Source organism: Hyperolius riggenbachi, chromosome 12, assembly GCF_040937935.1.
Source record: "Hyperolius riggenbachi isolate aHypRig1 chromosome 12, aHypRig1.pri, whole genome shotgun sequence".
Taxonomy (NCBI): Eukaryota; Metazoa; Chordata; class Amphibia; order Anura; family Hyperoliidae; genus Hyperolius; species Hyperolius riggenbachi.
Window position 1 is genome coordinate 70,700,095 of NC_090657.1, and position 22,889 is coordinate 70,722,983.

At 44.1% G+C, this 22,889-nt stretch overlaps 1 protein-coding gene and 1 long non-coding RNA gene across 7 annotated transcripts in view; one reads left to right on the forward strand and one right to left on the reverse strand.

The window, feature by feature from the left end:
- Positions 1 to 22,889, forward strand: part of LOC137542039 (uncharacterized) — a 713,380-nt gene that overhangs the window by 607,433 nt on the left and 83,058 nt on the right. For 4 of the 6 annotated variants that reach the window (XR_011025333.1, XR_011025337.1, XR_011025331.1 and 1 more), the window contains one exon: positions 15,066 to 15,163. This is a non-coding gene — a long non-coding RNA (uncharacterized lncRNA). Of the gene's footprint in view, positions 1 to 15,065; positions 15,164 to 15,257; positions 15,848 to 17,827; positions 17,918 to 22,889 lie in introns of those variants that run through there. The other 2 variants (XR_011025334.1, XR_011025332.1) reach the window with 2 other exon arrangements.
- The window catches only part of LOC137542031 (fer-1-like protein 4), a 262,988-nt gene that overhangs the window by 50,411 nt on the left and 189,688 nt on the right, over positions 1 to 22,889 (reverse strand). Inside the window, exons 28-33 of the mRNA XM_068263629.1 lie at positions 16,243 to 16,404; positions 15,029 to 15,194; positions 6,126 to 6,223; positions 3,630 to 3,755; positions 1,349 to 1,397; positions 512 to 606 (exon numbers count right to left, since the gene is read on the reverse strand). Of these exons, the coding sequence (XP_068119730.1) occupies positions 512 to 606; positions 1,349 to 1,397; positions 3,630 to 3,755; positions 6,126 to 6,223; positions 15,029 to 15,194; positions 16,243 to 16,404 (696 nt within the window). The remainder of the gene's footprint in view (positions 1 to 511; positions 607 to 1,348; positions 1,398 to 3,629; positions 3,756 to 6,125; positions 6,224 to 15,028; positions 15,195 to 16,242; positions 16,405 to 22,889) is intronic.

Genomic DNA, 22,889 nt, shown 5'->3' on the forward strand with positions numbered 1-22,889 from the left:
TTTACTAGAATGGGTAGCCTCAATACCCCAGTCAATGTCTGGAAAGTTGAAGTCACCCATAACTATGACCTCATTTTTACTTGCAGCTTTTTCAATCTGCTGTTTTTCAATTGCCGTTCTGCAGCTTCATGAATATGTGGTGGCCTGCAGCATACCCCAATAAGCAATTGGCAACCTTTATTTCCACCATGAATATTTACCCAAACGAACTCCACATCTTCACAATCTTCCTTCATATCATCGTTCAGGACAGCTGTAAAAGAATTCTTACAAAAGAGACAAACCCCTCCACCTTATTTCCCTGTTCTATCCTTCCTAAACACATTGTATCCCTCTAAATTCGCTATCCAGTCATGGCTTTCATCCATCCATGTCTCGGTTATTCCCACAATGTCATAGCCTTTCTCAATCAGAATTAACTCTAGTTTGTCCATTTTATTTGGAAGGCTCCTAGCATTGGTCAACTATGAACATTACAATGAGCTCTGTAAGTTCTAAGGCACCAACATACCATTAGTGTGGAGATCGGCTTCCTTTTTGGCTTTACAATTTCCACCTCCACAACTTCTTCTTCAGCTGCATCTAAAGATTGGATGTTGACTCCATCTGTAACACAAGAAGTGTACATTGTAATGTTGATCTGTTCTGATGGTCATGATGGTCATGGCCAGACTTTTCCATTGGTCAAATCAACACCAAAACAAGTCATGCATATTTGAGCTGTATGTAGGAATTAATTTCTCTGCTTAGCGAAAATAAGGAATACTCAACTGCATTACTAAATACAGACACTAGAGGGCACTTACCCCTAACACTCATTCCTCACAGACATTTTATTAAGTTCAACAGCTAAAAGATGAAGTATAACTGGAGAACTAACCTAATTTGACTTTTATTAAGAGCATCAAATCTAGCCTCGACTGACTGCTATTCCACATCTTTTCTGAAATATTTTAATCTGACAAGAATATGTACATTTATAAGTGGACTGTAGTTGAACTTATTGTGTTAAATACACTGAATATGCTTTTTGCTTTTATACATTTGTGTGTGTTTCTTTTTTTTTTTTGGGGGGGGGGGGGGGGGGGGAGGGTTCTAGTGAAGTAGTATTATGATTTATGACTTAGCATTCTTTTGCACAAAATGTCATAAATATGCAGTATATATTATTTTGTACAAAACAGTTCTTACTTGAAGAGAAATGCTGTTTCAAAAGAAAACCAACCCATGATCAGTCCATCCCTCCTCCGTACATCAGGGCTTCTGGTAAATGATCTGCCAATCCAAGCCTACACTTTCCTATGTGCAGTACTAATGCTACTGAGAAGATATTAAAAGTATGACTTACCTGCACCCTCTTCATTCTCTGCTTCTTCATCTTCCTCTGCATTCGCCATCTATAATACAATATATATATATACATTAAATGTTTCGAAGCATACTTGAACTGACACGTGATAAGATGAAAATAGGTACATTTAGTACTAGTCTTACTAAGAAATTGTCTGAAGTCCCTTTCTCTTTTCCTGCACTGCAAGTGTTAAAAAGATGTTATGTATGCAAATTAACATGTCAACCAGCTTATCCAATACAGCCCGATGTCCTGATAAGTAAATGGGAGGCACAACACTTCTATCTGGCAAAGAAAACACTGCTGATAACATTTTAGAGCTGAGAGGTTCAAGGGGTCAATTCTTCTGTTTTTCAGATAAGTTAAGCAGATTTTACATCAGACTTGCATAGTTGCTGTTTTATAATTCAGACTTAAAAATATGGCCCTTAAACTGAAGATAAAAATAAAAATAGGAAACTATTTTGTTTATTTATATTCTGCGTACCATTAGTACTACCCATAAAAATATCTTATTAGTTAATTTTCAGTTCAGGTACATAGATAGTATTCTAGACTGGGAGAGCTCTACAGATGGTGACTACAGTCATGATATTAAAAGCCCTTACCTGCTTTGGAGGAAAGCTATGGCAACTTTTGGACAACTAAAATATTGAGACATCACTTTACCAACAAGGATCAGGATAATTAAAGCAACAGTTCATATGGTTTCTTAGAGTTTTTTAAGGTTAAGGTTTTAAGGTTTCCCGAAGTACAGTTTTTTTCCAGAAGCATGAAATTTGGGCACAGAAGTGTGAGAACTGCTATAGCGGTGCCGATAATTTGCATTTTTTGCAGTGGGTTTGTGGCGGCTGGAAGGGGGGGTGTGTTAGGGTAGGCGAGGTGGTGGTTAATGTTAGGCGTGGGAGGGTGTTTTTAAGGTTAGGCTGGGACAGGGGTTAAGGTTAGGTGTGGCGTGGGAGGGTGTTTTTAAGGTTTTGCTGGGGAGGGGGGCAGTTGTTAGGATTGTGGGAGTGGTTGGTTAAGGTTAGGCATTAACACTAATCTAAATTCTAAAATTTTAATGCAAGCTGACACCCATGGATACTGCATACTTGTGCAGGTAGTTAATTCAGGTGCAGCGGCTGTTTGGAAGCGCTGCCATTTCCTTCTGCTGTACAAAACTTAAGTATACTTCAGGCTAGCTGCCTCCATGGGTGTCAGCTTGCATTCAAATTTTAGAATTTAGATTAGTGTTAGCACATAATTTGCATCTGATTTGTATTCAAGGTGTGTATTTAGCCTCAAGGGACTGGGCATATCTCTGGAGCTTTCACTTCACTTGCAGCCTGTGAGCGCTGCCCATTGCTTGCTGTCTTTTGAACAAATGTGTATACCATTTATGGCTAGCTGCACCAGGTAAGGATTATGTTTTTAATTTTAGACTAGCTAGGATTCACTGTTGAATATGCTTCACTGTTACATTAGTTTGAGGTTTTAACCCTTTGATTGGATAATTTTCACTGTTTGAACATGCTTCACTATTTGATATGCTTCACTGTTAGACTAGTGGTTAGGTTATCTCCCGTGGGGGCCCGTCACCGCCGTGGGAGAGTCTAGTAGGGATAATTTGTGCACAACTTATGCTGAAGCTAACACCCCCTTTACTGTACCTGTTTTGAATGCAAGGTGTGTAATCTGCCCGTTATTCGAGCTCTGCATACTACTGCAGGTAGTCAATTCAGGTGCAGCGTCTGTTTGGAAGCGCTGCCATTTCCTTCTGCTGTATAAGGTTAGGCATTGGTAGATCACAAGCAGAGTGGCTGAGGTTAGGTATCGGTAGAGGAAGGACTCTGTGTGAGAATAGAGTTCGGTGTAGTAATATTTACCAGTATTATACTATCATACTTACCACTAAAATAGTAGAAGAATATCACTAAAATTTACAGATATTCTATCGGCTATTAGGGGGGGACAAAATTTCATGGTGCTCCTATTTTGCATACTTGTTTTTTCCCAGGTTCAAGATCTTCAGACCTTTAAGTGTTTTTTTTATGGAGCCTTTACAAGTGACCACCCTGATGACCTCCTCAACTGCATGCTCATACAAAACGTAAGGGACGTGCTAAGGATGCAGGGGTCCATGGAGAGGCCCCCTCAGGAGTAAGAGCAGAGCTCTGCAACTATATTGTTGATGCTTGCAGTTCACAGTTAAGGAAATGCTAAAGAATTCATTTGGGAACCAGATGTATCTGTACTTTGACAAACATCCATCGATAGACAGTAAATCCATACTTACTTGCTCATGTACTTCTCTCAGGGATTCATAGTACTTTGACCACCAGTCTAGCTCCTCGGCATCTGGTCTTTCTTCCTCCAGTTCTTCCTCTTTCACTATTGCTTTGCCCAGACTCTTTAACGGGTCCTAAAAGATACAGCTACATGAAACTGGTGTAAGAATATGTGAGGTCGATGCAATGCAAAATCCTAATTCATTTAGAACCAATATTTCAGCCAGAAGACTATAGACAGAGTTCTCCTTTAAGAAATATTCCAGAGAAATTCAGTCTAATGGAATAGTGTTGTGAGAAGTTAGTTAAACTCTCATTAAAGGCTGCAAACAATTCCAGTATGGCTCCATCCATGCTGGGTATCGGGACTTTCCAATCAGATAAGAACCTATTTTTCCTCGAAAAGTAGTACAATTAATCTAATGCCACAGTAGAATATGTCAGAGTGACCAAAAGCCAGTTAACTGGAGGGTGGGACATGTCTGGCATGTCTTGAGTTTCTTCAGTCAATCCTATGATCTAATGATCAATGTGTAGTTTAGGTAACGCCTATAATCCACCCACAGCCCACCTACATGGGATGTGACTAATTATTGTTTTGTGTGTCAAAGCTAGTTAGACACGTATGTATTCTAAGCTTAGCTTTGCTTCATTTATGCAACCAACCAGGTACTCTATGCTGTATTGATGCAAATAAACTTCCCATATACTCAGAACATTTGAAGGCCTGTGTCTATCTTCTGCAAGCTTTGAAGACATACAAGAGACAACTTATTACACATGGGTCATCGAATGTTATACTGTTTGGTCAGTACTGGGGTCAGGTTCTGAATTTTGTAGCGTTTTCAGTATTAGGTTAGGAAAGTATTAACCAGTAGTTTACGTTAAATTGTCATTTTATGTATCTATAATATCTAGTTCAATTTTTCAAAGTCAGTACTCCATAAGATTCAAAGATCTCCATCTGGTAAGATAGAGAGGATACAGAAATGGTGGACAAAGGAAGTGCACTTGACATGCAATGATTATTCTGCTGTGGCTGCATGAGCTGTGCATATCCATACACATGAAAGCACCTCCTTTGTGGACAATGGCTGTATCTTCTGCTATGCCATTAGAAAAAGGTTCTAATGTTCCCAAAATATGGGCTTTATTTCTGTCCTTATGGCAAACAAAAAAAAACCTTATTCTCTTATGACATACTGACTATAAAAAACTGATCAACAAATGTCTTGGGTGAACCCATCCATGCCTGGACCCAAGGTGAGCAAATGTCCTCAGATGCAAAATACCAATTGTCCACCTAGTGCCTGACATCCAACCCCCCCCCCCCCCCCTTCCTCACCGCACCAGTGGAATGTAATGGCATGGTATCAGCACCACTTGTAACCTGTGAAATGCTGGAATAAAAGTTTAGTGAAGGGCAGTGCCTGGCTTTTCTCTCCCCTTTACTCACTAAACTTTCTCCAACCAGGCACATGAGCACCAAATCAGGAAAGAATGGGCCCAGGAGCCCTTACGGAAAAAAGGGTGCCGCCATGGTTTCTATTTTTATAATGCGCTCTTTTTTCCTGATTTGCAATCTGTGGCAAAGAAGGGACATTTGGGCACACGGCGGTGCCCTCGGGCACTGAAATTTACTTTCTTCTTTGCCGCAAATCGTGGCCATTACAAAAAGCTGCGATTTGCGGCAAAGAAGATACATTTGGGTGTCTGGAGTCGCCGAGGAATGGCATATCCACATGCCTTGGCACCACGCGATTCTATCAAGTGACTCAGAGCTCCTAAATTTACCTTCTTTGATGTAAATTGTGTCTCTGCAGTGGGGAGGGGGTGACGGTTTAGGCACTGGGTGTATAGGGTTTTGTGCCATTGGGGTGGGTTAGGGTTAGATACCACCAGGCGGAGTCTTAGGGTTAGGAACCACAAGGGGGGACTTAGGGTTAGGCACCACCGGAGGCGGGGGGTCTAAGGGTTAGGCACCACCAGGGAGGTCTTAGGGGTAGGCACCACGGTGGGGTGAGGTCTCAAAGGGTTAGGCACAACCGGGGGTTCTTAGGGTTAGGCACCACCGGGGGCTCTCTTAGGGTTAGGCACCACTGGGGGAGGTCTTAAGGTTAGCCACCATGTGGGGGGTCTTAGGGCAAGGTACCACCAGGCATCGGTAGTGGAGGGTTCTGTGTGAGAGTAGGGTTAGGTTTAGCTATAGTAAAATATCGGTTAAGATTACTGATATTTTACTATCGGAATTCCAGAAGTAGAATATCACTCTTTTTTTTGTGATATTCTACTAGTGGCAATCACTTCCAATTTTTTTTCATGTGTGCCATGAGCATGTCCTCCTCTTGTCCTAACGGCTAATGATGACACACTGGAGCGGTGAGTAATCCTCAATCTTGCTGTCTATTCCAACAGAGCGTCTCAGAGTACTTTCTTTCTTGCTATATATAAAGATAAATAATAAAGTACAACCAAGAATCGGTCATAGATCTGATCGCACCCACCTTCACCAGGTTTAGAGGGTTGAATCTTCCACCTTTTTCCTCATTTTCCATATTTATAACAGTTGGTATAGGGTTAATCCGAGTCAACAACTTTTTTTCTGTCAACAAATAATAGCAGATGTCATATTTCTGTGGATACATGATCTGCGCAGTTCAGACTGTTACGCAATTGCTCTCCTAGAAGAAAAAGCACTAAGCTAGTGATTAGGAAACAATGTAATATTTGCTGATCCTGCTGTTTGCCTCCATCAGCCAGATGTCCTGCAGAACATGTAAATGACACCAGAACCACAGACAACATATTTTGATTTTACATTTAGGTGGATATTTTTGTATTTATTTTTTATTTACTTGTGAACTTGTTGAAGGATCTTTAGGATTACGGTCTATTACCGTATTTTTCGGATTATAAGGCAATCTTGACTATAAGACGCACCTAGGTTTAGAGGACAAAAACCAGGGGAAAAAATATACTGTGTATACTAAACCTAGTGCATCCATGGTGAAGGGGCATGCATCTTGTGGATTATGCCCCCTTGTACCTCTTGTGTTCTCCTCTGTCCCCCTTGTGTCCCCATGTGTCCGCCTCTGTCCTCCTTGTTTCCTCCTCTATGCCTCTTTGTGTCCCCCTTGTGACCTCCTCTATGCCCCTTTGTGTCCCTCTGTGTCCTCCATTTGTACCCGTGTTCTCCTCTGCATGGGCACAGTACCCCGACATTGCCAATACGAACCTCCAACCCGCTGCAGATGTGCACAAGTCAGGAACCCCCTGCTTTCGGACTGAAAGACGCAGTGATTTTTTTCCCTCACTTTTGGGAGAGAAAAGGTGAGTCTTATAGTCCAAAATATACAGTAAATAATTCTACTAAACCAGCACTCCCTGCACAACCCTAAGCTCCACCTCTTCCACAGACTAACCATTGGCTATCCAGTGCCATGTTCTAGCCAATAGCAGACTGTATATACTGAAGGGGTGGGTAATCGGCGTATTTCCTATTCTAGCATGACAAATACTCATTGTATTGTAAATGTATACATCTCGTGACTAATGCATGTGCCATTATGACAGAAGAATGGAGATGGGAGATTCTTGTGGTTGTCTAATCCCAAGACAGGGTAGGTCGAATTCAAATCTATAGAATATAATACAATGGGTGGGTTGCAATGACTTGCGACCACCCTATAAAGTTTGACCGTGTATCTATGTATATGTATACACACGATGTTGTTGTGTCTTTACATGGACACATATTGAAGTTATATGCGGTATATCACAGGGAACATTGCCACACCACTGTAGTGCACGTTCTGGTTGTTAGAAAATCTGAAGGATGCCATTTATGAGAATATAGCAAAGTTCCTGTTATCCAGGACTCGGGTAACCAAAAGTCTCAACTAACTGGCATGCCTGAGGCAATAACGGGAATTGTTCCCCCAATGACGGCCGAATGACAAAACTAGTCAGGACGAGAGTGGGCAAAGCCGGGCAGTCAGCGCAAGTATCTGATTGAGTACCACAAGGGTGGGAAGTGCATGTACCAAAAGAGGGTCCTAATTGAATCTTGCTGTACTTTGGCTGATGTTTTATGCCTAATGAGGAGGAATTTTGAATCAATCCACTGAAAGTATCCCTCTTTATCTCTGTGTGCACTGAGCCTGCACTTTCAGGTCTGGAGGCGTAATAAGAGGGATCTGTGGACGTGGGATGCATCTACTATGTGACTAAGAGCTAAATCACGTAGCGCTGTGGCATCACGTGTATATTGTTCATCTGTGGAGTTAAAGGATATTCCCTAGGCACGCCAGCGATGCTTTCCTCTGAAAATTTAGAAGTTGCACACTGGGGCACCTCCATATTACTACATACTTGTAGTAACTTAAAGTCTCTACTAACTGGCATGCCTGAGGAGATAACGGGAACTGGTTTGTTTTTTTTTGGGGGGGGGGGGGGGTTTGGGTGTGCATGCCAGCCATAAAATACTTACTAAGCCTCCAGTAATGTCTTCTTCTAAATTAAACCACAATTTCATACAGCGCTCAGATGCCAACAACAATCAATATGATTTATATTATTAAAACCTATACAATGTCTACACCAATATGGTGTTTGCTCCAGATAACCAGTGTGTGTCACCCAGTTCCTGAGACTATGGGTGCGCTCCTAGAAGAAAGGCTTGAGTAAGTCCTTCAATTCAAATATAGTCTCCCCTGAATGAGTCGTTTATGACGAAATCGATAGGGAGGAGCCACATGCGGAAGTAACACGCCGGAGCGTGGGACGCGGTGGTGTGAGGAGCGAGCGGGACCCCAGTAACATCGATACGGCGGTCAGCCCGGGAGGCCGCACGGGGTGGAGCCCGTTCCAATACTCCACAGGCTTACCTATAGCTGATGGCATGTGAGTGGAACCTTTTTAATAAAGTGTCATTTTTTACTGATATCTGCGCAATGATATCAGTTGCTGGGAGCTTCATGACACTGCCCATGTGATGATCTGCATTTCTCATGCGCTAGACTGTGTTGCATTGCTCAGGTGACGGACTGTGCTGCATTGCTCATGTGATGGACTGTGCTGCATTGCTCATGTGTTAGACTGTGTTGCATTGCCCTTGTGACGATCCGTGCGGCGTGCTCATGGGATGGACTGTTTGCATTGCTCATGCGATGGACTGTGTTGCTTTGCTCATGCGATGGACTGTGTTGCTTTGCTCATGTGATGGACTGTGCCGCGTTGCTCTTGTTATGGTCTGTCCTGCACCGCTCATATGATATGATCCCACCAACCAGCATCCCACCTTGGCCTGCTCCATTCCATCTATTTGTGTTACAGTCTGTGCTGTGCTGCCCGCCAAATACCACCTATCTGTGCCTCCTGATCCATATCATCTATCGGCGCCGGGCGGCCCGCTCCACACCATCTAGCTTGTGCCATGGGCGCTGAACGGACTGTCACCCTTTCCAGAGAGGCCCTTCTCAAATGGGAACCCCCGATCAGTCCAAAGCCTTCTCCAAACTCTTCCCTGTGGAATGCTGTCACCGCACACATCGAATATCTCGCCACCAAACAAGCACCGAGCAAACGCCGCCACAGAGGAAGGAGGGGGGGGGGCCCAGGCCCGACTCAAAAGGAAGGGTTTACGCTCCCCTGTCCCTGCCATCCTACTTACAAACGTCTGCTCACTCCCCAACAAACTGGACGAGCTGCTCCTCCTACTCGACAGCAAACCCCTGATCAGCAAGAACACCCCTGTTCTCTGTTTCACCGAAACCTGGCTGTGCGACAGCATCCCCGACAATTCCCTGCATGTTCCAGGCTACATCCTCCTAAGAGCAGACCGGGACGCTGCCCTCTCTGGAAAAATGAGAGGTGGCGGAATCTGCTTTTACATAAACACCTCCTGGTGCTCCAACATCATCACTCTCCACAAGGCCTGCACCCCAGATGTTGAGCTCCTTGCCATAAACTGCAGGCCTCGGTACTCCCCGAGGGAATTCTCTTCCCTGGTCCTTATTGGGGCCTACATCCCTCCCGACGCATGCCCCAAGACTGCCCTGCATGAACTCAGAGACTGCATTTCGCGGTGGGAAACTGCCCTCCCGGAGGCCCTGTTCATCATCCTGGGCGATTTTAATAAGGCGAACCTCTGGCACGAGTTGCCCCGCTACAGGCAGCACATCACCTGCCCCACCAGGAACAGTAACACCCTGGACCACTGCTACACGGTCCATAAGAATGCCTACAAGGCCATCCAAGGTGCCCCCCTGGGGAACTCCGACCACAACACAATACACCTGATCCCCACCTACAGGAGGCTCCTGGAGACCTCAAAGCCCATCGTCAAAACCACGAAAAAATGGACTGCAGAGGCCAAACTGGAGCTCCAAGCGTGCTTTGAAACCACCGACTGGTCGACTCTGGAGGCACCCACCCTTGATGAATGGGCCGAGAATGTCACCTCCTACATTAGCTTCTGCGAGGAAACGTGCATCCCCTCCAAGACCTTCAGAGTCTACCCCAATAACAAACCCTGGTTCAACGACAGGCTTCGCCGACTTCGGAAACGCAAAGAGGAGGCGCACAGGTCTGGCTCCTCAGAAGAATTCAGAGAAGCCAGGTATGCCCTGAAAAAAGAACTGCGATCTGCAAAGCGGGCCTACGCCGACAGACTGAGGCTCTGCCTTCAGTCATCAAACACACGGGAGGTATGGAAGGGTCTGAGAGCAGCCACGAACTTCAAACCAGTACCCCAAATGGCGACCCCGAGCCTTCAACTGGCGGAGGAGCTCAACGAGTTCTACTGCAGATTTGAGCATCATCCCAACCAACCCGCGGGCCAAACAGCATCGGGTGAACTCGCCGCCCTGGCTCCTGTCACTGTTCTGGAATCAGAGGTACTCCGGCACCTCCATAAGTTGAACCCCAGGAAATCCTCCGGCCCAGATGGAGTGTCGTCTACCTGTCTGCGATCCTGCGCCGATCAGCTCGCCCCTGTGCTCACCTCCTTATTTAAGCAGTCCTTAACGGATGGTATAGTCCCCTCCTGCTTTAAGAAGTCTATAATTGTACCAGTCCCAAAAAAACCTGGCAGTACCGAGCACAATAACTTCCGACCAGTGGCCCTTACCTCGAACATCATGAAACTCCTCGAGCGGTTGGTTCTTGCCCATCTGAAGAAGTCCACGGACGCCCTTTTAGACCCACTCCAATTTGCTTATAGGGCAAACAGATCCGTGGAGGATGCCATCAATGCCAGCGTGGCTTACATCACTGAGCATCTAGACAGCCCTGCCTCCTACGCTCGGATCCTGTTCCTGGATTTTAGCTCAGCGTTCAACACGATCTGCCCAGACATCCTGCTCGCCAACCTGTTGCAGCTCGGAGTTGACCCTACTCTTCACGCATGGATCAATGACTTCCTGACTAACAGAACACAACAGGTGAAGCTTGGCAACCACCTCTCCAGGGTTCGAACCACCAACACGGGGGCTCCACAAGGCTGCGTTCTGTCACCTCTACTGTTCTCCCTCTATACCAATAACTGCATCTCATCCGCTGACTCTGTGAAAGTCATCAAATTTGCAGACGACACCACTATCATCGGCCTTATTGGTAAAAACGGGGAGCAGGAGTACCGCAGCGAAGTCGAGAGAATATGCAACTGGTGCATAGACAATAACCTTGTCCTCAACGCAGCAAAGACTGTTGAACTAGTGGTAGATTTCAGGCGAAACCCTACCCCCCTCCCACCTGTCCTCATTGGGGGTACAGAAGTCTCTAAGGTGACATCTGTTCGGTTCCTCGGCACAACTCTTACTAACAAGCTGAAGTGGGAGCTAAACACCACCAAAATCCAGAAGAAATCTCAGCAGAGGCTGTTCTTCCTGCGCCAACTGAAGAGATTTGGCATGCCCAAGGAGCTGCTGACCAGCTTCTACACTTCCACCATTGAGTCCATCCTCTGCTCCTCAGTCATTGTCTGGTACGCGGGCGCAACGGCCAGCGACAAACACAAACTTCAGAGAGTCATAACGGACGCGGAGAAGATCATCGGATCTCCTCTTCCATGTCTCGATCTCCTCCACTCCGCCAGGATGAGGAAGAGGGCCACCATGATCTCCCGTGACCCCTCTCACCCAGGCAGCCACTACTTCAAGCTCCTCCCGCTGGGCCGTCGCTACAGGACCATACCATCTAAAACCACTAGGCGGAAGAATACCTTCTTCCCTCAAGCTGTCCGGTTACTGAACTCCAACCTCCCCCTGACGGGCTCGCATACCATTGCGCTCTAGCTGGATCGATCAAACCGGTCCCCGCTGTTGCCTGCCTGGCCTATCCAGATAGACTCGGGGCCACTACCTGCCCCCCTATTATTATTATTACTAATATCATTATTATTATTATTTACTGGGCTGTATTTTGCACAGCAGTGAAATGGACGATATGAACTGATTCTGCATTTTAAATTGTACGCATTGTAAATTGTCTTATACTCCTGCCTATGCCATGTGAACCACAACTAATTCCGATTACAGCTTTGCTGTACTTGGCGAAATAAAGTGATTCTGATTCTGATTCTGATAGTGTTTGTTTGCATTGAGGTATAACTTGCTCTAAGAAGATAAAAAGGGATAGTGGATTGGGAGAGACCAGCCATAGGGTGTGGGGAGCCTTGAAAATACCCCAGAGGCGCAATAAGGCCACTGTAATACCTGGCCCACCAATATTGGTGAGTGTGGATCCTTTAGGGTGTTCCTGGTGGTGGTGTAATTCCCACAGAGTGTACTTATGGTTTGAAGCGCTCACCTGGCACAGAGACAATGTCTTCTTCTAGCCTTCCTGTAAAACCTAGCAGCTGTCTGGCATCCCTGCATGACTCCTGGCGAGTCACGTGACCCAACGCAGGTCAGGAGACACTCTGGGAGCCGTACACAAAGTATGCTTGAAAGCCGCCAGGAGCCTGCTACGAGCTACAGGACATTGCTGGAGGCCTGGTGAGTATTTTATCCTTCACGGGAAGGGGGGGGAGGGTTTTGCTTTTGCTGTATGTGGTGATAGTGATTATAATTTGGCAAATTGAACGTAAGAAAAACTGGAAGTATAATGTTGAACTATTTTTCTACAATGTGAGTATGTGAGAAATGTACGTGTGTGTTAGGCATTTAGTGTTGTTTAACTGACCCACGGAAGCAGGCAAAGACGCGTGAAATGCGTTGTCTTATACTGTGCGGAATAAATATGGTTTTCCAGTGATATTGGTCTATTGTGTTTTCAGGGGAGGTAAGGCTTACATCTCCTATTATTTTTACTCAAATTTACTTAGTATGTTGCTAATTCATTACACATTGGGTGTCTCCAATCCATTTTTTTTCTGCCATTAAGACAACCCCAACCACCCCCCTGGTGGTGCCTAACCCTAAGACCCCCCTGGTGGTGCCTAACCCTAAGACTCCCCAGGTGGTGCCTAACCCTAACCACCTCCCTGGTGGTGCCTAACCCTAACCACCTCCCTGGTGGTGCCTAACCCTTACCACCTCCCTGGTGGTGCCTAACCCTTACCACCTCCCTGGTGGTGCCTAACCCTAACACCCTCCTAGTGGTGCCTAACCCTAAGACCCCCCCCTGGTGGTGCCTAACCCTAAGACCCCCCTAGTGGTGCCTAACCCTAAGACCCCCCCCTGGTGGTGCCTAACCCTAAGACTCCCCAGGTGGTGCCTAACCCTAAAACTCCCCTGGTGGTGCCTAACCCTAACCACCCCCCTGGTGGTGCCTAACCCTTACCACCTCCCTGGTGGTGCCTAACCCTAACACCCTCCTAGTGGTGCCTAACCCTAAGACCCCCCCCCCCCCTGGTGGTGCCTAACCCTAAGACCCTACTGGTGGTGCCTAACCCTAACCACCCCCCTGGTGGTGCCAAACAAAAAATCTCCCCTGGTGGTGCCTAAACCCAACCATCCCCCTTGTGGTGCCTAACCCTAACCATCCCCCTGGTGGTGTCTAACCCTAACCATCCCCAATGCACAAACACCCTTACACACATATAAACAATAATATATTTAATCCTTAAAATGCTTCACTATAAATAACATGAATACAATAATTTATATATTTGTAATAAAATAGCCTTATAATCACCTACACATTAATAATATTATAAATAGAAAAAGGTACAGTATGTACTACATATATATATAGAATAGAGATAATCTTACAATCACGAACGCATTAAAAATCCTAAAATAACGGTAATCTTAAAAGCGATATATTAGTAAGTTAATAAAACTATAATTGACTCATTATAAATGTAAAAAACAAAATTAATACCAAAAGTGATGTATTTGTAATAGAATAAGGTCAAAAACGATATTTAAGCATTATACGTATGAAAACGAATTTTAAATAAGTGTAAATGATAATTTACTTGTTACAGCCCTGAAAACGAAATTTAAAAATGGAAAAATAAGTAAAAGCTCCTATAAGCGAAATTTAAAAACGAAAAAAATAAGTAAACCACACAGTTAAAACGAACTTGTAAATGATATTTGTAATAAAGCTTACTCTGTAAACGAAAACTTATGTTAACACGATCCCCCCAACCGCTATTTCTTGGGCGCCCAATTTTCCTGTCGGGCGCCCAATAGTCGATATTTTGCATTGCAGCCTATGGCGGCGCCCTTTTTGTCCACTAGCCATGTGCGCCCTTTTTTACTGCCCCGGTCTGTGAAAATTCAAAAATGTGTATCTCATTCCCATAGGCTTCAATGCATTTGTGTGAAGATGTGTTCTCCCAGGCCCGCGCATTAGTGGATTGTGTACGTGTAACTACACAAAATTGACATTTCCCATGAAATCATAATTGTGGTTAGAATCGTAACTGTGAAAATCATGCTAAATTTAAGGAAAGTGAAATTAGCCTTTACGATCAACACTAGTCAAACCAATCTAATTAAAGGGAGCCTGAGGTAAGAGGGATATGGAGGCTGCCATATTTATTTCCTTTTAAACAATGCCAGTTGCCTGGCTGTCCTTCTGATCATCTGCCTCTAATACTTTTAGCCATAGACCCTGAACCAGCATGCCGTAGATCAGGTACTCTGACTCAACTGACTCAGGTTTTACTGGATTAGCCAAATGCTTGTTCCACGGTTTTGACTCAGACACTACTAACTTATGCAAGAAGAACAACAGGGCTGCCAGGCAACTGCCATTGTTTATAAGGAAACAAATATGGCAGCCTCCATATCCCTCTCACCTCAGGCTCCCTTTAAGGATATATTAAGCATTTCCAGAACAGCCTGGAGTTCTACAGCTCACTAAATGGTTTTCAACATTTGAAATGAAGTCTGGTCATCATTGTCCTAGTCTATAGGATTAGACTTGGAATTTGCAGTACAATATGTCTCACGTTTGGGTTTATCAGCCTCCTCGTTTATTTCTTCCAGTTCCTTTGGAGCAAACTTCATGACGTCGCGCACAACTGCAGACCCAACCAAGACTGAGCGGCCAAATGCCCTTTGCTCCACCACGAAGATACTCAAAGGTGGGTGTAGGTACACTTGCTCTGGAAGTTCCTGCAATTACAATGACATGACAATGTCCGATACATTTAGTCATTATCACTCTTTCTTCCTAAGATAATACTTCAAGCCACAGATATATACACCTCAAAATGTAATGGTGCAGTTCTACACTGCAATCATCGAGTCCACCATGACATCATCCATGACTGTATGGTTCGGCTCCTGCTCAGCATTAGAAAAGGGGAGGCTGCAGTGCATCATCTGAACAGCGGAATCTGAACAGCGGAAAGGATAATTGCTTGTAGCTTACCTTCCCTGCAGGATCTTTACGCTAGCAGGTGCAGAGAGAGAGCAATCAAAATTGCCTCTGACCCCTCTCACCCTGCTCACTCCATCTTACATGCCCTCAGGAGTAAGATTCCGGTCAATTGCAACTAAAACGTCTAGACGCAGAAACAGCTTTTTTCCTCAGGCGGTAGCCATGCTTAATGCAGAACCACACTAGAGCTGCTAGGACTAGAAAGTAATCAGCACAGAACTGAAAATAAACAATTCTCACCTTGCTTACTGCCACTATACTTACATCCGATCCTTGACTTGGAATATACATACTGTCTGTCCTAGTATTGTTTTTGTTTGTGTTTGTTAAGCAACTGCCAAGACAAATTCCTTGTAAGTGCAAATTTACTTGGCGAAATAAATGTATTCTGATTCTGATATATACATATATATATATATACATCCAGATCTCCATGAACTTAATGCACTCTTCCAGTTGAGCTCAGGGCCCATGCAGTAAAAGAAATACTGGCATAGCGACAGAAGATGCTATGGACACCACACCAGGAGATCCACATGGAACCCTCAGAGGTACAGAGGTTCTGATCACCTCTATACCATGTGGTTAAACCACCACTCGAGTCTCCAGTAGTGTGTGGTGGGATTTTCAGAGTTGTGAATCTCAGCCCACTAAAGACCTTTTTGTTATCTCTGGTGGCCCCTTGCTTATGCCGTGTATGGGTCTCAGATAAAGTCTCAATTCTGTGCTGATCATCTACAAGAAAGATATTCTCAGTTGATCTCCTTCTCGGATACTCACCACATCTACCGTTTTAACCAGCTCAGTGAAATTGGGAAATTCCTGGTAACTTAATATGACTTCCGACTCCACCTTTTTCCCGGCACATTCGATGCGCACCTGAGGCTGGTTCACTTCAAATAAATTGATTCTTTTGAGATCTCGCAACCCCCAGAAAAGCACCTGTAAAAGCAAACAAAATCTCTAGGTTGTCGCATATGTATTTACATAGTTACATAGTTTGGTTGAAAAAAAGACATTTGTCCATGAAGTCCAACTAGAAAAAATAAATAAAATAAAATAATAATAAAAAAAAAAAAGAAAACCATCCTGAACCTGCACATAACCCAGTTGATCCAGGGGAATGCAAAAGAACCTTACAAGGCCTATGCCAATTAGCCTTAAAAGGGAAAACTTTCTTCCCGACTCCAGATGGCAGTCGGATAAATCCCTGGATCAACTCTTCTGGGAATGACCTAAAAAAATATGAAAAAATGTAGAAAAAAATGTAAAAAATGTAGAAAAACACACCCCCTCTACATAGGTAATTTTTTTTTAAAGTCCAGGGTCACTTTAAAAAAACCTACACTTTCCCCCATTTGATCCCATCACAGCTATGATAATTTTACTGGTGCACAGTGTCATATCACCTTTATGGTATGAGCCGCAGAATCTGCTCTCTCTTTTTCATGGGGGCTGCCATCTTGCGTTTTTATTTGTATTTTTTGGAGAAATGCTGAAAATTACATTATGCGGATATTCTTACTAATTAATACCTCACAGCTGCTGCAGATGCTACAGGGTTACCTCTGTTTCTTCAGCTCCCCTGCTAGAAGTTTGTTTACACTAGAGAGGTGCAGCAAGGTCAGACCCAGACCCAGTGTTTTATACCCTAAGCTATGTATACGGTTTTACTTCTGAGACTCAAGACAATATTCAGAGATAATTTCAAAAGGCAGTTTAGTAACAAGCGTTGTATAGACAGTGCTTGACTCCGGGGACAAGCAGTATATTATGTTCTAATAGAAAGAAAAAAGAAAGTCACCGCTCAGCTGCACTGTGGTGGAGGGTGCAGGACCATAGGCAGCCGGGCCTATACACTGGAACAATATTCAGAAAAAGGTGGTCCGCATCCAAAGTTCTCCACAAACAGTAATGTCTTTATTTGGGACTTATCCCTACAGCCAAAACAGGTACAAAAGCTGACATGTTTCGGGCATGCGGCCCTTAATCATAGCTTGATTAAGGGCCGCATGCCCGAAACATGTCAGCTTTTGTACCTGTTTTGGCTGTAGGGATAAGTCCCAAATAAAGACATTACTGTTTGTGGAGAACTTTGGATGTGGACCACCTTTTTCTGAATATTATGTTCTAAGGAAAGGGAGAGGGGAAAGATAATTATGTGACACCAGCTGCTGTAACTTCATAGGAGGTTTCTGATGGAAGAATGGTAATTGGACAAAACAGAGACACCAGGAAGAATAAAAACACTAAAAACTGATTGAAAATGGGAGGAGTGGTGAACTTACCTCCCTATTGAAGACTTGAATTGTCTAATTCAGGCAAATTTTATTGTACATTCACAAAAGTGCAATGCGTTTCGCAGGTATTTCACCGGCTTCTTCAGGCAATGAACAGGAGTAACTGAGCTCTTAGCAGGCACAGGCGCCTCTCAGAGCATCATCAGGTTTGCGGAGGGGAGAAGATTAAACTGCTAAATTTATCAGAAATTGATTCCAGTGTGCAATAATACACAAATCAACCATCTCTTCATAAAAAAAAAAATGATTTTCTGATTGGAATAAAAATTGTTCAGATCATCGATCAGCCATAGTTTGACTGGTGTATTCTTTGACACGTTAAACCTTACTGCTATGTGCTATGAACATAGACGTATGAGGCGGGTATATCTGTCTGCTTTTTGTAACCATAGAAATGTATTCGGGCCCCTCACAGTTACGTGCAGTGCCATCAGTTATGATGCTCCACACGTTGGGCTTGATTCACTAAACCATGATAACTCTAATCACGGCCGCGCCAGCGTTTTTGCGCACGTTTTCACACGCAATCGCGTATTTTCGTGCGCAATCGCGAATTTAGATGCGCATTCGAAAGCGCTGGCGCGGCCGTGATATGAGTTATCACGGTTTAGTAAATCAAGCCCCTTGTGTGTGGCACACATGGTAACAGGGAAGTCCATTGACTTTCATGTTACTGTTCACAGTAGATAAACGCTCCCGCACTCTGCGATGTACTGCGCCCGGGAACACTATCACACAACACAATGCATTTCCCGTTGGGTTAATTCATGTTCGAGCTGCCGATTCACGCTGAAACAAGACACCAGCCACGCATGCCATGCGTCGTAATGTGTGTATGATATTGCGTTTGTGCATGCATCGGCTAGTGCAGGGGTAAGGGAACCTATGGCTCGGGAGCCAGATGTGGCTCTTTTGATGACTGCATCTGGCCCACAGACAAATCAGTAGGGGTTGATTCACTAAGCTACACTGCTCAAGCATCGCAGCTTAACTATTTCTGCCGCCCGGTCGTGAAGCTAACATCCGGGCGGCTGCTCTGCTGCGGTGCCGCGCTTCTTGGCGCTCCTGAGCGCGCCCCCGTGCCCCTATGGTGTCCCCCAGTAGCCAGGGTATCAGTGAACGGGAACATGGTTCCCGATTACCGATCCGTGTCCCCAGCAGAAAAACCGAAGCGCTCTTACAAGAGGCTTCAGTCTTACTGCACGTAAAAATTTCCGCATCCCCCTTGTGTTTCCGCTTAGCGAGAAGCACAAGGAGGGAAAAAAAATTCAAGGTGGCCATCTTGTGGTTAAATAGTAAAACTACATCTACATATTTTTTTACATTACAATTTACACATATAATAACATTAAAAATTAACTGTTTATTTCCCACACCAAAATATTACCCACATTAAATTTTTAATGGAAAAAAAAAATTACAATAAAAAAAAAAAAAAAAAAAGACAAATAGTTACCTAAGGGTCTGAACCTTTTAAATATGCATGTGAAGGGGGTATACTACGAACATTTTTTAAATTATAAGCTTGTAAATAGTGATGGACGCAAAATGGAAAAAGTGCACCTTTATTTCCAAATAAAATATTGGCGCCATACATCGTGATAGGGACAAAATTTTAATATTGTCATAACCGAGACAAACGGGCAAATAAAATACATAGGTTTTAATTATGGTAGCGTGGATTATTTTAAAGCTATAATGGTCGAAAACTGAAAAATTATAAATTTTTTCCAATTTTTTCTTATTAACCACTTCACAACGGAGGGGTTTTACCCCTGAAACACCAGCGCGATTTTTACCTTGCAGCGCTGCTTCCATTCATTTTTTTCTGTCTTATGATTGGTTATTGGGGACTGGGGTCCCCATAACCAATCAATGGACTGCAGAGCGGGGGTGTGTGTGCGCGCGCGCGGGTCGCGGGGGTGCGCGATCGCGCGCTGCACGTTTGTTTACTTTAGGTTGTTATGAATGAAGACTGCTTCTGTTTGAAGCAGACTTCATTCTGTTCGCAATCGGCGAGTCTAATTGGATTTAGGAACGCTTGTTCCTAACGTCCAATTAGTCACCTGCTGTGCTGGCTGGCTGGAGTGTGCGCGCGAGTTCCCCGCCCACTCCGAGCCAGTAAACAAATAAGTGCGCCTTTCTCCGTCCCTGGGGGTGAAGCGGTGCGCAGAGGGACGAAGAAATTTAGCACTGGGGGGGTGAAGTGGTTAATCCTGTTAAAATGCATTTATAAAAAAACAATTCTTGGCAAAATGTACCACCCAAAGAAAGCCTAAATAGTGTCGGAAAAAACAAGATTTAGATCAATAAATTGTGATAAGTAGTGATAAAGTTATTAGTGAATGAATGGGAGGTGAAAATTGCTCTGGTGCATAAGGTGAAAAATCTCTGCGGGCTGAAATGGTTAATGTGGCAGCGCAAGTAAAATTTTCAAAGTAGGCACGCTACTGCTGTAGCATGCACTGTTAACGTACTCGTGCTCCCCCCAAAACTAACAAGCACCCCCATTTGATCCCATCACAGCTATGATAATTTTACTGGTGCACAGTGTCATATCACCTTTATGGTATGAGCCGCAGAATCTGCTCTCTCTTTTTCATGGGGGCTGCCATCTTGCGTTTTTATTTGTATTTTTTGGAGAAATGCTGAAAATTACATTATGCGGATATTCTTACTAATTAATACCTCACAGCTGCTGCAGATGCTACAGGGTTACCTCTGTTTCTTCAGCTCCCCTGCTAGAAGTTTGTTTACACTAGAGAGGTGCAGCAAGGTCAGACCCAGACCCAGTGTTTTATACCCTAAGCTATGTATACGGTTTTACTTCTGAGACTCAAGACAATATTCAGAGATAATTTCAAAAGGCAGTTTAGTAACAAGCGTTGTATAGACAGTGCTTGACTCCGGGGACAAGCAGTATATTATGTTCTAAGGAAAGGGAGAGGGGAAAGATAATTATGTGACACCAGCTGCTGTAACTTCATAGGAGGTTTCTGATGGAAGAATGGTAATTGGACAAAACAGAGACACCAGGAAGAATAAAAACACTAAAAACTGATTGAAAATGGGAGGAGTGGTGAACTTACCTCCCTATTGAAGACTTGAATTGTCTAATTCAGGCAAATTTTATTGTACATTCACAAAACAGTGCAATGCGTTTTGCAGGTATTTCACCGGCTTCTTCAGGCAATGAACAGGAGTAACTGAGCTCTTAGCAGGCACAGGCGCCTCTCAGAGCATCATCAGGTTTGCGGAGGGGAGAAGATTAAACTGCTAAATTTATCAGAAATTGATTCCAGTGTGCAATAATACACAAATCAACCATCTCTTCATAAAAAAAAAATGATTTTCTGATTGGAATAAAAATTGTTCAGATCATCGATCAGACATAGTTTGACTGGTGTATTCTTTGACACGTTAAACCTTACTGCTATGTGCTATGAACATAGACGTATGAGGCGGGTATATCTGTCTGCTTTTTGTAACCATAGAAATGTATTCGGGCCCCTCACACTTACGTGCAGTGCCATCAGTTATGATGCTCCACACGTTGGGCTTGATTCACTAAACCATGATAACTCTAATCACGGCCGCGCCAGCGTTTTTGCACACGTTTTCACACGCAATCGCGAATTTACATGCGCATTCGAAAGCGCTGGCGCGGCCGTGATATGAGTTATCACGGTTTAGTAAATCAAGCCCCTTGTGTGTGGCACACATGGTAACAGGGAAGTCCATTGACTTTCGTGTTACTGTTCACAGTAGATAAACGCACTCTGCGATGTAATGCGCCCGGGAACACTATCACACGACACAATGCATTTCCCGTTGGGTTAATTCATGTTCGAGCTGCCGATTCACGCTGAAACAAGACACCAGCCACGCATGCCATGCGTCGTAATGTGTGTATGATATTGCGTTTGTGCATGCATTGGCTAGTGCAGGGGTAGGGAACCTATGGCTCGGGAGCCAGATGTGGCTCTTTTGATGACTGCATCTGGCCCACAGACAAATCAGTAGGGGTTGATTCACTAACAAACACAGAACATTTATATCACGCTTTTCTCCTGGCGGACTCAAAGCGCCAGAGCTGCAGCCACTAGGACGCGCTCTATAGGCAGTAGCAGTGTTTAGGGAGACTTGCCCAAGGTCCCGTACTGAATAGGTGCTGGCTTACTGAACAGGCAGAGCCGAGATTCGAACCCAGGTCTCCCATGTCAGAGGCAGAGCCCTTAACCATTACACTATCCAGCCACTGTAGCTACACTGCTCAAGCATCGCAGCTTAACTATTTCTGCCGCCCGGACGTAAAGCTAACGTCCGGGCGGCTGCTCTCCTGCGGTGCCGCTCTTCTTGGCACTCCCGAGCGCGATCACGGGCGCGCCCCCGTGCCCCCATGGTGTCCCCCAGTAGCCAGGGTATCAGTGAACGGGAACATGGTTCCCGATTACCGATCCGTGTCCCCAGCAAAAAAACCGAAGCGCTCTTACAAGAGGCTTCAGTCTTACTGCACGTAAAAATGTCCGCATCCGCCTTGTGTATCCGCTTAGCGAGAAGCACAAGGAGGGAAAAAAATTCAAGGTGGCCATCTTGTGGTTAAATAGTAAAACTACATCTACATATTTTTTTACATTACAATTTACACATATAATAACATTAAAAATTAACTGTTTATTTCCCACACCAAAATATTACCCACATTAAATTTTTAATGGAAAAAAAAATTACAATAAAAAAAAAAAAAAAAGACATAAATAGTTACCTAAGGGTATGAACCTTTTAAATATGCATTTGAAGGGGGTATACTACGAACATTTTTTAAATTATAAGCTTGTAAATAGTGATGGACGCAAAATGGAAAAAGTGCACCTTTATTTCCAAATAAAATATTGGCGCCATACATCGTGATAGGGACAAAATTTTAATATTGTCATAACCTAGACAAACGGGCAAATAAAATACATAGGTTTAAATTATGGTAGCGTGGATTAATTTAAAGCTATAATGGCCGAAAACTGAAAAATAATTAATTTTTTCCAATTTTTTCTTATTAACCACTTCACAACGGAGGGGTTTTACCCTTGAAACACCAGCGCGATTTTTACCTTGCATCGCTGCTTCCAT